This window comes from Sinocyclocheilus anshuiensis, unplaced genomic scaffold (genome assembly GCF_001515605.1).
Source record: "Sinocyclocheilus anshuiensis isolate Anshui unplaced genomic scaffold, SAMN03320099.WGS_v1.1 scaffold1049, whole genome shotgun sequence".
NCBI lineage: Eukaryota > Metazoa > Chordata > Actinopteri > Cypriniformes > Cyprinidae > Sinocyclocheilus > Sinocyclocheilus anshuiensis.
Genome location: NW_015557197.1, coordinates 278195 through 292116, shown reverse-complemented (window position 1 = coordinate 292116; position 13922 = coordinate 278195). Strand labels below are relative to the sequence as shown.

The 13922-nt window shown below is 37.7% G+C and overlaps 2 protein-coding genes and 1 pseudogene across 8 annotated transcripts in view; all 3 read right to left on the bottom strand.

The window, feature by feature from the left end:
- LOC107678853 (matrilin-3-like) overlaps positions 1-2294 on the bottom strand; it is a 6249-nt pseudogene extending 3955 nt beyond the window's left edge.
- Positions 2295-3583: 1289 nt separating this feature from the next.
- On the bottom strand, positions 3584-8815 carry LOC107678852 (lysosomal-associated transmembrane protein 4A-like). Its single transcript, XM_016474278.1, has 7 exons — positions 8569-8815; positions 7362-7482; positions 7103-7179; positions 6069-6191; positions 5868-5963; positions 5689-5787; positions 3584-4688 (listed from the first exon to the last, which is right to left on the bottom strand). Exons 1-7 carry the CDS (start codon positions 8692-8694, stop codon positions 4614-4616), a joined length of 717 nt encoding a protein of 238 aa, XP_016329764.1. The 5' UTR covers positions 8695-8815; the 3' UTR covers positions 3584-4613.
- Positions 8816-11849: 3034 nt separating this feature from the next.
- LOC107678848 (MAP/microtubule affinity-regulating kinase 3) overlaps positions 11850-13922 on the bottom strand; it is a 68132-nt gene continuing 66059 nt past the window's right edge. For 4 of the 7 annotated variants that reach the window (XM_016474269.1, XM_016474272.1, XM_016474267.1 and 1 more), the window contains one exon: positions 11850-13463. In XM_016474269.1, the coding sequence (XP_016329755.1) occupies positions 13118-13463 (346 nt within the window). In that variant the 3' untranslated portion in view covers positions 11850-13117. The remainder of the gene's footprint in view (positions 13464-13922) is intronic. The other 3 variants (XM_016474270.1, XM_016474271.1, XR_001632976.1) reach the window with 3 other exon arrangements.

Sequence of the window (13922 nt, the reverse complement as noted above, 5' to 3'; positions counted from 1 at the left end):
TCAGCAGGAACTCAATTTTGACCGTGCTGGCATAGTTCACCACTGCGACACGTGTGGCATCGGGGCCAACGTCAAGAGTGTCCACCAAGTCAGCCAGAAAGATCTTGACCTTCTCAAACTCACCTGGACGCACGCTACGTGAGCTGTCAATGATGAAGACCAGGTCCAGTGGGCGGCTCCTACATTGTGAATCTGTTGCTGAGAGTTAAGCGGAGATTGTTAAGCACTTCAAAATTTTGTCAGTGTCAACATGATATAATGAAGACTGGCGTGTTAGTTCATGAAAGGTTTAGAAAAACAACCAGATTTAGAGTTGATGTTATATGTTTTGAACCAATGGAATGTGAGTAAAGCATATTCTTTGCATACAAACAAAAGGATTAGTCAAATTAGATTAGTCAGTTTACTAAAAACTGAGTTTGGTCACTTCTAAAACAAATCCCATTGGATTTCAGCAAAATGACATACTTTGACACACTGGAATATGGAAAATTCACTTTTTCTTTTATGTAAGGTACCCTACAGCAGGAATAAGCCATGACTCAGGATAATTGGGCCCTTAATGTCATTTTGCTTTGTCCAACTTTGCAACAAAGAAACCTTAAGATCCTGCTACTGAAGGGCCACTGTCCTGCAGTTTAGGTCCAATCCAGACTAAACACACCTGAACCAACTAATCAAGGGACTTTTGAACTGTAGAACTATTGGCAGAAGTACACGGTTTTTGGCGTGTTCGCAATGCAGGAAATAGGAACGCATTTCATTCTAGGAACTCCATTTGAGGGAACTAAATTAGCTCCTACTTCAGAGTAGGGTATAAAACCGTTCTATAGGAACTATCAGTGACGTAAGTGTATGCTGATTGGCCAAATGCATACGAAACGCTGACTACCCGACATTTTTAAAAAGCCATGGAAAAATATTTACTCCATGAACATGGAAAACAGCGATAACAGCATTTAGCTACCCGTTGTCTGCAGCGTTGTGTTCTTTTCTCAGCCTCGATGATATGTAATAATACAAGTTGTCATTGGAGATTTAGTCAGATTTTCATCAAACGCGTAAATTGTGTGTTTACATTCCATCTCCGTTATTACGAAACCCACAGCCCCGATCACGCATCCTCCATTCACTGGTTGTTGACGTTTGTAGATGCCGTGCATGAAGACATCACTGTCGGCCGCTTCAGAGTTCCTGCTGCCGGTGCGAATGCGAACAGGAAAACGGCCCGAGGGGCAAATTGGTTCTCTAGGAACCACCATGCTGGCTAGCTCCTAGAATTTCATGGTGCGAAAACCCCGAAGGTCTTCAGGATTACTAGAAGCTTCAAGGCATGTGTTGGAGCTCAACTATACAGGACATTGTCCCTCCAGAAGCAGGACCGGATACCCCAGCATGAACAGATGGAGGGTTAAACAAAGCAGTACAGTATACATGGAATTATACCTGTCCTCCCTGTGATGGCTACCCTGCCGTGGGTAATAATCCTGTTTGGTGCCTCTGGTAATGATTCTTGTGGCACAGTAGACATTAGTAGGAACTGTGGTGGGGTGGTCTGAAGATATGCCTCTTGTGTCAAACTGGATGTTGACAGGGATTGGGATGAGATCTTTGGGGAATAAGGGCTTAATCTATAAGTGGACACTGGGACAGGCTGAGGTGAAGCGCTTCGAGGATTTGTCTCTGGTATCAGTGTGGATACTGGCAGGGATTCCAAGTAGGCACTTTGGTCATATGGCTCTAACGGTGACTGGGGTGGGATTCTTTGAGGATATGGCCCTCTTGAATAGGTGAACTTTGGCAAGGGTTGGGATAAAGTGCTCTGAGAGTACATCTTCGGTGTAAGGGTGGATGTTGTCAGGGATTCGGGGAAGGTACTTTGAGGATATGCCTCAGGTGTCATGGTAGTGGTTGGAAGGGATTGGGGAAATGCACCTTGTGAATTTGGTTCTTGCGCCAATGTTGACAAGGATTGTGGCATAGGTTTCTGAGACAGAGAGAGATTCAAAGATAGTGAGGTTTCCAAGGTCATTGATGGCTTTGATTGGTAAAAAACTGTCTCAGGAGCAACCGGTGGAATGGTTGGCTGGTTATTTGTTGATTGCTCTGGAAGAACCACAGATTTTTCTGGACCTATATACGATTGTTGTGGAACAACAATGGGTTGATTTGACACCACCTTTGACACACCTGTACTTTCCCCTGTAAGTACAACCGTTTGTTCTGGATCTTTAAATTTTCGGCAAACTATTGGTGCCCATTCACCTCTCAGCTGCATGCGTGCCTCAGTTGGATACTGGTTATTATTTGTATTATGCACCTTTGTGGTTGGTGTGTCTTTGAGCCAGTCATGAACTTTGGGTTGAGAAGGAGCTGTGGGTACTGGATAAGCTACTGGGATAAGATGGGGCAAAATCTTCCTCCGTTTGTTAGGGTGATCAGGTCCATCTAACCAGTATTTACTCCTGTATACTATGGACCATCAGAAGGTTGAAGCGGAAGAGGAAATTAGCCAAACACAAAGTCAGTCAAACAAATACAACAGGCATAGTTTGCAATGCCCTAATTCCTCATTGTTAACACATTTTACAATACATGCCACTCAGATATCACACAAATGCTTTTTTGTAGCATTCATGCACTTCAAGGAATAGTTCACACAATCATTTACTTACTCTCATGTCATTTCAAACCTGTATTTATTTTTAACTTCTGCAGAACACAAAAGGGAGATTTTTGAACAGCATTGGGTTCCAACAACATCGGACTCCAGGGACTTTTATCGTTTGGACAAAAGATAAATTTTTCAAAATATCTTCTTGTTTCACAGATGAAAAAAACTACAGGTCATACAGAGAAAAAGAAGACAATTTTCATTTATGGGTGAACTATCCCTTCAGTGCTTAAATGTGCATGTATTTTATTTCACATTTGCTATTATAAATGCACTAGACAAATTTCTAACATTGTGCATTGCACTAGAAACTTCCATTCATATTCCTGTTACAGCATGCACAAAGTCAACAAACAATTTTTGTAGTGCATCAAGGAAAATAATGAAACCATAAATGTTCCATTGCAGTTATGTAGAGTAGTTCAAGATACAATGCAAACATTAACTGAGAAACATTAGAAGTAAGAAAGTGGCTTAAGATCAGTAACTTACCTGCTGGGTTCAGCGTCCGGTGTGGAAGCGCATGATTTCTTCTTTGTGCGTAACTTTGTGCTAAAATGTGGGATGGATTGTTAAAGTCATAGGATTCACAGAGATCGACCAGCAGAAGAGAGAGGCAATATACCAAACTCCCAATAAAGGACTTCATTGTTTCTCTGTTCTTCTCAAGTCTGCTTCAAGTTTGTGTGCGGTCCTCTCGTCTAACTGACACCAGTATGATTCCAACAGCATCCTAGACTGCACATTTAAAGGGTTGACAAGAAACGTGTCAGATTTTTGTCCAATCCAAATACAGAAGGGGGAGTCCCACATCAAATCACTAGACTTTTTAGACTGACAGATGTAATAAAGCATAAGTAATACTAATTAACCAAATGTCCATTGGGGGGAAAAGTCTGATGGCAGGTATGTTGTTTTGAAGTGTTTATTGAAGTAATTCGATTACAGAACATGTACAAGAAAAGAAAGACCACAAAATAAAATAACATGCATCCACTGATTTATACAGCACTAGCAGTGTCCTTATTTAAACTCTATATCACTGTTCATGTGAGGATTCCTCTTGCATGTTAACCAGCATTACCCAGTAGTTACCATAAAAACAGATCACTGTGACAGCTGCCAACATGATGGTGTACAATGGTTCAATGGATGGAAAACAAACACACACACACACAAACTATATAAACAAGATAAAAAGTGCTTTGAGCTTTCACGTTTGAAAGGATAGAAGTCTTACGTCCACTAATAAAGTACACAATGGAAAAAATATATATTTTAACCATCACACTGGATTATCTAAACAGATTTTTAAACTAGCAAAACAGATTTAGGTGATTCTAAATGCAAGTGCCCTGTCAAGTTGTGGGGCAATGTTGATTTTCACAATACTTCCTCTACTATGACAATCAGGAAAAAACACAGCATTGAAAAGCATGGAAAAATAAAGATCTCAAGGTGGCAAGTAAAGTGAAAGCTTTCATTGGTAAAAATTTCAAACGGCAGATTATCTGCCCCATCTCAGAATCATTTCATTAGTGATTGACTATGAACTATATAATTCTGTCATAAGCTCAATTTATTGCAGAGCCCGAGTCATGATGTCCACAAAAGAGAATGGCATTTCAAATCTCAGATACAACACCAAGTAATTAAAATAAATCTTGCCACAACCACATGATCTCTTCCCCAACATCGTGCCTCTTCAGCTGTTTTCCTATAGTTTTATAAAAATAGATCTGCAGTGATGAACTGTTTGTTACGAGAGTCATGCGAAAGAAAGAGTCATGGATAAGTCTATGCAAATATGTAAGCTGCTGATGTGATGAGTGGACGCTGGGAGTCTAAACACCCTCCATGTGTTGGATTGGAAGGCAGGATCGAAAGGCAAAGATGGGTGTCTGCACCGGCTTTTACTGAAGAAACCAGTCAGGGGAATTCAAGCTGGCATGTAAGGAGGAGGAGGCTCCTTCGCTGGCATTGTCATGGCCATTTCATAGGTGGGAAGGATGTACTATGATAAAGAGAAGACGCCAATGAAACCAATCTGAAGCCATATTTCTGGACAAAACTACATGACACCCTTGCCTGTGAAAAACGATACAGCTGGGTTCTGTTGAGGACTGGTGAAAAAAGAAACATTGCTCAAAACCTCTTTCAAAAGCAAAGAGTGCCCTCTACTGTAACAGAGTGAATGGTGTATTTTGAGGGGCTACATTTTTACTACTGAGGGAGGTTAAGATGCTCTCCTTTTCAGAATAAAAGACCACCAAAAAAGGAAACCATTGTATCTGTTCCCATTATCCACTAGTACAACAGACCAGTGTTGTTACTGTTAACAGAAAACTATTAAAAAACATTTTCGGTAATTGAAATAAAGCTGAAATAAAATAGAAATATTTGATGAAAAATGTGAATTTAAAAACAAAAAAGCTACCTTGCCAACTAACTGAAACAAGTTAAAGTACTAAATATTACTAAAACTGGAAAAAAAATTAAAGCTACATAGAAATACAAAAGCAACATAAAAATGTTGAAGGTACATAACAAAATTACTAAGACTTAAACTAAAATTAATATGTATAAAATTGCTCATTCAAAATATTATATAATACTATAATACAGTATATAAATAATACTAAAATAAAATTTGTACAGATTATACACCTGTGCTCAAAGAGATTTTTTTTAATTCAGAAAAATTTTAACTGATGAACTGTACACAACAAAACCAACTCCATCTCCATGTTTCAGGATATCAAAGTCAACAACAACATTGCACTAATCTAAGCACTACATCAATAATACATTTAATTTATACAGTCCGAGTATGACTGTATTAAGTATAAAGCCTTTATGATGAAGGGCTTGAATTGGCACAATGTTGTTGCAGTTGTCAATTTAATAACTAATATACTTTCTCTAATTATAATATTATTTTTATATTTAATCTAATTACAATACTCTGATCTAATATCATCTTTTCAACTCAAAGTAACTTAGAATGGACATACCTGAGGTGGGGTCTCAAAAGCAGGATAGACCGCAATCTCTGGAGTGTTCCTGTTGTTTATGTACTTATAGCAGTTCCAAACACAGTTGATCAGGTAGGCCTGAAAAACACACACACACACTAAAATAATGTGTCTTACAAATAAAACATAACAGATTCAGTGTCGGTTCATATATCTACCTTAAGGATAATGAGAATGGCAAAGAAGATGAGCACAAACAGCAGGAGACAGCTGGAGTCCAGAGAGAGCAGGTTGTCTTTGTATGGGAAGTCCGGCTAAAAGAGACAAATTAAAAACATCTCTAAGCATTTTACATTAACTTCTAATGTCAGAGGCTTGAGAGACAGACGGTCAGCAGTGGCAGTAGAGGCCAGACTGACCAGCTGGTCCAGGTAGTCCTTGATTCTGGGCAGGTATGTGAGGGAGCTGATGGCCACCAGGCAGCTCAGCGCAAAGTCAAACAGCTGATAGCAAAAGAACGGGATGAGCCAGCCATCACGATTCTGTGCGAGAGGGAAAATGTGTCATGAGGTGGGTTTTTTCCCTTTCATTTTTAGACTGTTTCTCAACATTTTAATGCTGATGCAAACCTGTAAAACTCCAGGGAATAGTGAATCATCCAGTTTTTAAGCAAATAAGAGGAGCTGTGCTGAATAACTAAGCTCAGAGAATACTTAACATGGAAAGGGAGCTATTAGCAAGGCTGTGACTCTACTGGACCAATATTTCACTTCCTATGAGGCCTAAAATTTGCAGTCAGAGGATACTCGGGGTCTAAAAGACAGTTAAAACTCAATGTTTACTCGAGGTAAAAAGCTCAGGTATGGCAAATATGCGTTGACAACTGAAACTACTATACAACAAAAGTTCACAGATCCAACCTGTTTTTTAAAGACGACTTCAAGCAAGACTGTGAAGTACAGATGAACACAGTGGTGAAATGCATTATTCCATTCTAGAATACATGACCACGTCAAATGTTTGGCGAAAAACGGATACATTTCATTGTATTGCCTTTAAATGTCAAAGATTATTATATGCAAATTACAAATATTATATGCAATATTTGATATTGCATCTTGACAACCCTTTTAACCCTCATGCTGATTTCCGGTCAGCATTTATTTATTTTGTACTTTTTGGGGGGGATTTTTTCCCTTGTGGGCACTTGCAGTGTTTCTAGTTAAAAATGGCCAGCCTACAAAAAATTGCTAATACATTTCTTATGCTATAATACTGCCAATATTTAAAATATGGTGATAATATATCATAATTATGAGAAATTAACAAGGAAAAACAAATCGGGTAAAGGATTTTCAGCACAGCACAAGGATTGATGGTGCCGATTTTATTATTTTTTTCAACATAAAACAATTAACAAACAGCACAGATGTACCAATTTATAGAAACTTACAGTAATGGCCCCATACACCATCATGGCACTAATGGTGAGCATAAGGAGAGAGATGGCAAAGCCCACACAAGCATTCTCTATAGGGGTAACAGAGAATTTGCCATTTTAGAGATTATAAATAAATAAAATGTATAGTTTTTTAAAATACATAAAGTACAAAAATATATACAAACAGCACAAAAAGTATAATTATTTGGCACTGTATTAGTATTAAATATAGGTTTACAACATTTAATTATCAAAAATCTCATGAATGTACCTGACATCCTGTCTGAAGCAAAGTAGTGCTCAATAACTTCATACTGTAGGTCAACAGTAGGGACGTTTTCAGGGTGAGTTACTGCCACAGTCAACAGAATACCCATCAACAGGTTCACCACCTTTGAAGAGAGATTATATTAGTAAAAATGTACAGATGAGACAGTAGACATAATATTTAAACAGCCTAATAAAACCAAAAGTCTGATCATTCACTATGGGCATTTTGTTATTGCACTTTTTGTTATTAAACAAAACAAAACAAAGAGATCAAGGTATTAAAACATTTGCTTCAAAAACTTTACTTAGAAAATATAATTCAAACAATAAAAAATTTGAAAATAATCAGCTAAAATTAAAACCAGTCAATCTTAAATGGAAATATTTGGTCTTGTTTTCTGGAAACAACCAGGGCTGCGTTTTCCAAAAGCATCGTAAGCCTAAATTGATCGTAGCTCCATTGGTTTCAATGGCTCTGCGATGTACTTAAGCTTACGATGCTTTTGGGAAGCGCAGTCCAGGTCCAGAATTTGCCATATAATTATTTACAATTGCATTTACCACTGATAGTTAAAGACAGATTAATTGATACTGCCAGTGCCATTTTATCCAAAAGTATTCATAAACCTTGCCAAGCCACACTTAATGATCGTTTATTAGTTGAGTTTTGTTTGTTTAAAATCTAGTTGACACCCTAATTACTATACAGTTATTCATTAAAATAAAGTTACCCTGTAATATATAATAATAATAGCTATTTAATTCTAAACAATTTACTTTATCAAAACATACTTCGTGCAAATTGATAACGAATTGAACTTTAACCCCATGAAAGTTTGGTGAGTTCAACCTCCGGCCTCAGTTAGCGGTCTACAAATATATGATAAATAAACGCTTAAAAATAATCGCCACATCATATTATACTACTTCAATAAACAGATAAGGTTCTTAAAATTTGTTTAATCAAGATTTAGCACGTCTAAACACGTTTGTGTGTCTTATCTGTTGCTAGTTCCAATTCAAAACATTGTGTTAGCTTAGCGGTGGTTAGCATCGAGCTAACACGGCAGAGCCAGCCAAAAACATTCACACAGACGTAGTTTAAAACACAGACACGCCTCTACACGACGGGAGGAAAGGATATTGATGTATCAAATTTATGTTTAAAACTACAAGACTATGTTTAACGAATGTTTTGCGCCTCGTACCATGTACCAGGTGCCCAGGATGATGGTTCCAGTCCGCACGTGACAGCAGCCGCAGCAGCGCGCGCTGTACAGTCGGTCTCGAGACGGTTTAAAACGCATGTCGTTCTCGGTGCTTTGAAGAAACATCGAGAAAAAGAGACGAGACGAGTCTCCTCTGTCAAAAACAGCAGCTACAATAGCAGCGCTCGATCTTTCGGACAAAACTCCCCTTGATGGATGAGAAACAATGGGGGCGTGGTTAAAGCTAAATCATAGCGACTCGTTCTTTTGAGTCGGATCTGTTAAATACATCGGTTGAACCGGCTCACAAATTTGAAGTGGTCTGAGCAATTCATTCAGGAAACATATTGAATGAATCGTTCACGAATCAATCTGAACGGTTTTTACGGATCATCAGAATGAACATAGTGAACCGAGGATTTCACTGATAGGGTGAAACGTACAGTAAAATTATATATATATATATATAATAAATTAAATATACATATATAATTAATTTAGAACCGACTCGTGGAAAGGAATCACTACTGAATCACACGTGGAAAACGGGGCGTGGGTAGCCGGATCACGCGTGAAAATGAGAGTTGGTCAGAGTTTAATCACGCATGGCTGCGCTTATATTTATTACTGCATTGGTGGGTTCTTAGTTTTAAGGAGAGATCGCACAGGAGGACGAGGATGTGCATGCGCTCACCCAGCTGTAGACAGACGCATGGAAGTTAAGGCTGGATGCTTTTCTCGGAAAAGCTTTTATGGAGTTTGAAGAGCTGTTATATAATAGATAAGATGCTGGAAATTATGTAAGAAATCAGGTGATTTATCAGAAATAGACAGGTATAGGTCACACTTGAATGATTCAGATCAATCAAATAAACTTTAATATTACACAAAGATAACCCAAATAAAAACAAAATGCAGTTTTGAAATAATGAGTTCATTTATTAAGGGAAAAAAGCTTTTTAAATCTGCCTGGCACTATGCGAAAAAGTAATTGCCCCCTAAATCTAATAACTGGATGTGCCACACTTTGCAGCAACAACTGCAATCAAGCGTTTGTGAAAGACTCATTGCCAGTTATCGCATTGCGGTGGAGGAATTTTGGCCCACTCTTTGCAGAATGGTTTTAATTCAGCCACATTGGAGGGTTTTCGAGCATGAATGGACTGTTTAAGGTCATGCCACAGCATCTAAATCGGATTTAAGTCCGGACTTTGACTTGGCCACCCAAAAACTTCCTTTTGTTTTTCTTGAGCCATTCAGAGGTGGACTTTGCGGTTTTTGCCCAGTCTCTTTCTTATTGTTGAATCATGAACACTGACCTTAATTGAGGCAAGTGAGGCCTGCAGTTCTTTAGATGTTGTTCTGGGTTCTTTTATGACCTCTTGGATGAGTCGTCGTTGCGCTCTTGGAGTAATTTTGGAAGGTTCACCACTGTTCCAAGTTTTCTCCATTTGTGGATAATGGCTCTAACCGTGGTTCGTTGGAGTCCCAAAGCCTTAGAAATGGCTTTATAACCCTTTCCAGACTGATGCATGTCACCTATTTTGTTTCTCATCGGTTCTTGAATTTCTTTAGATCGCGATGATGTGTTGCTCTTTAAGAATGCTTCACTTTGTCAGACAGGTTCTATTTAAGTGATTTCTTGATTCAACAGGAGGGGGCAAATAATTTTTCACATAGGGCCAGGTAGATTTGGACAGTTTTTTTTCGTTAATAAATGAAATCATCATTTAAAAACTGCATTTTGTATTTACTTGCATTATCTTTGTGTAATATTAAAATTTGTTTGGTGATCTGAATCTTTTAAGTGTGACAAATATGCAAAAAATGTAAAAAACAGGAAGGGGGCAAAAACCTTTTCACGGCACTGTGTGTATATATATATATATATAAAGCAAAGTAGCAAACAAATGTCCTTCATACCTACACTGTAAAAAATTGAAGTTGTAAATAAAGTTTATCTGAATAAGTTTAGCAGTCTTTTTACTTAATTTCATGTTTAATTCAATGTACTACTTTCCATTTCTTTGTCATTAACAGAAATATACTAGGAATTTGTGAGTGAAAATTGTTTCTACACATTTTACATGGTTTCTATATTTTTACAGATTACCTCCAACACAAAACATTTCTGGACAAAATGTTATGATTTCTACAACAGTTAAAGTCAAGACCCTGTCCGATCAAGATCTAGCCTGCACTGTAAAAAATAAGTGTAATTTTAACAATACGTGTAATTTTAACTGTAACATTTTGTAAAAACGCTACGGAAAAAACTGTTAATAGGTTAACAGTAAGTTCCCGTACTATATACAGGGAAAAACTTTAAAATATCTAACCAGACATTTCATGTAATTTTACAGTAAAATGCTGTTAATTTGAGTTTTTAGAAGTAAAAATAACAAATCAATGTATATTTACAGTCAAAAACTGTAAACTGATATTCCCAGAATTCCCTGCATGACACTCCACATTTGAAAGTATTTTGTTTAAATAATCATGTTTTTTAAATAGTTTTTGTTATTAGTTATGTATATTTGGGCTTTATGTTACATCTTCTGTTGTTTAATGAAAGTTTAATGCATTATTTAAGTATCATGTGTGTTACCATGATGGTGTTTTGTGTTTGCATGAATGACTCTGTGCACCTTCTATATATTAGTATATACTTCTGCTTGTGGCGAAGCTACTTGTGAAGAGCTTTGATTCTTCATGTGGCTTTCTCTTTTACCACCTGCATTATTATGGTGGTTGTCAGTATGTTAAAGGTACAAAACAGATTTTAATAGCAGTGTGCATTGTTGAATTTACTGGTTTACATTCAAATTTTCTTGTTTGTAAATTACAGTTTTGTACTGTACAATTTACAGTTTTTGGCCGTAAATGTGTTTACAGTTTTTCTGTATTTTTTTACAAAATTATTCTGGCAACCACAGCTGCCAAAATTATTTTGTAAAAACTACATAATTTTTTTTACAGTGTGGAAACAAGCGGTCCATTTTAATAGATGTTTTCATCTGAATCCCAGAGCTCATTTTTACAGTTGTCAAGTAGCCATTTAGAGCAACCGGATTCTTGCAAATTCCCTCTAAGCATGCTGACCAGTGGTTGAGGAAATGATCATCTTTTGTACAGAAATAGACCTTAAACTATAAGCAGACCAAGACTTTATGCTTGGAGACCCAGATTAATAAGATGACAACATCATGACATAAAGAGTGAAAACAAGCCTTTTTTAAATCACAGGACCTAAAACTCTGCAAAGGTTATATCTGGTACTGAAGAAGATCTTGTAAAACTCCCAAATTAATTTTAAGTTCTTCAGCAGTTAAAACAAATGAAATGTTCCACCTGTTAATTCACAGACGATAAGCATTTACATGTCTGAATTGTGCCTCGGTAAAACCAGTCCAACGAAAGTCACTCTGCAAATCACCGATTTTCAGTTGTTTTAATGGAGACATTGATTAACCTTATTCTGTGATGAGTTACATGAGTTTACGACTCACAGCCAGACTTAGAAAAGAAAAAAAAAAGTGTATCAATATGCCATTTGTTGCAAAACTAAGGTACATTATTTACATTCCAAAAAACAAACAGAAACATCAAAACAAAATAATAATAATAATAACAACAGTGCCGATGGTTCTTAGGGATGGGAGTGAATACTGAAGCCTAGAAATGGCAAGTTAAAATTCTGAACTGAACGGTGTACCAGAATGACTCTATGGTGCGCCCCGGGGGCCGGAGCCAAAGCAAAGACATTTCAAGAACATCGGAGATGTTCGTCATCTCTTCAGACATTTACAAAAACACTTTGTAAGAAATAAACTAAATACTTAAACAGACCAGGAAGCAAAATGTTCCCGATCTCATTCTTAACGGTCCATTGCAGTAGCCCGTCTGAATCCGGGAGGTTTCCTGAAGTGCACTTGCTCCTGAGGCACCTGTCGGATCCTGTCCATCTTCAGCCACGTCTCACGCTAGAAAACAACAGGTGGGAATATCCTGAAAAGGGACGAGGGTTGAGGGGAAAAAAAATGGTTGGGAAAGCAAAGGAATGGATGGTGCTTTTAGGGAAAATGTGCAAATCAATTCCCTATCTAAATCAACGTTGGCCATTTTGTTTTGGCATTCGAGGGCTGGAACGATAAAGCAAAAATACTGGCGCGATTAACCATCCCTCTCCTCTCTGTCTGGTTAAAAAACACGTTTTCAGTCACTGCTGTAAATTTTTTGGCCCAACAGGGCACCTACTGCAGTAGTGCATACATGAAACAAAAAACAGAAACCGTCATTGTTTTCCTACAGTTTGAAACCATCCCACAATAATAATAATAATAACAACAATAATAATAATGCTTCAAAGATGCAGGAAATTATTGCCTAAGGCATGATTCTATACAATATTTTCAGTTCATACTTTGTAAGTGTTTAAGGAAAACAATCCTTGTATCTGCTACTTGTTCAAAAAGAATGTTCAGCTTGATTACTCTAGTTTTGTGCCTTAGTCCTTTTTGCTGCTTTTTCACATTTTCCACTTTTTTCCTTACAGCTTCAGTTCGTTGGCAATTTTCGAGGCGATGTTCTTGAAAGCGATGGACGTTCCTGATATCCGCTTGAAGCGCACGCCGTTTAGCGAGAGGCGGGGCAGTTTGCACACCTCCATCTCCCATTGGACCAAGCTCTCTGCGTGGCCGTCGCCGTGGACGCACAGAAGCAGGAAGCGCTCGCGCTGCTCGTAATCGCAGTTGTTGGCATCCAGGACTTTGCGGATCTCGCGCATCATCTCTGTGGGCTCCATGGAGGAGGTGGTCTTCATGCTCCAGGTGAAGCGTAGCGAGCGGGGTTTGGCGTCTTTATGTTCCTCTTTCTGATCCCCAGATACATTACGACTGCAAGAGGCAAGAGACCAGAGAAAAACAGTCATTTTTCATTTCAGGTGTATTTTAGATCTAGTTCATTGTTCATATATAGCTTTCATTTGGTTTGTATGATCAAAAATTGAAATGTAACCAAGATTTCTGTTTTGAATTGTATTTTAAATGTAGATGTACACTTACAATTAGAGTAGTGTAGAATAGTTGTATCTCAGCCAAATATTGTCCGATCCTAACAAACCATACGTCAATGGAAAGCTTATTTATTCATCTTTCAGGTGATCTATAAATCTAAATTTCACAAAAATTGACCCTTATGACTGGTTTTGTGGTCCAGGGTCACATATTTACAATTTACAGTTTTAATTAAGTTTTTACATTTTTTGAAAACACCTACACTATTTTTTTTTCCATTAAGTACATCAGAATTGACAGAAAAGTTTCGGATCAGTTAGATGTCTTCCCCCCCCCCCC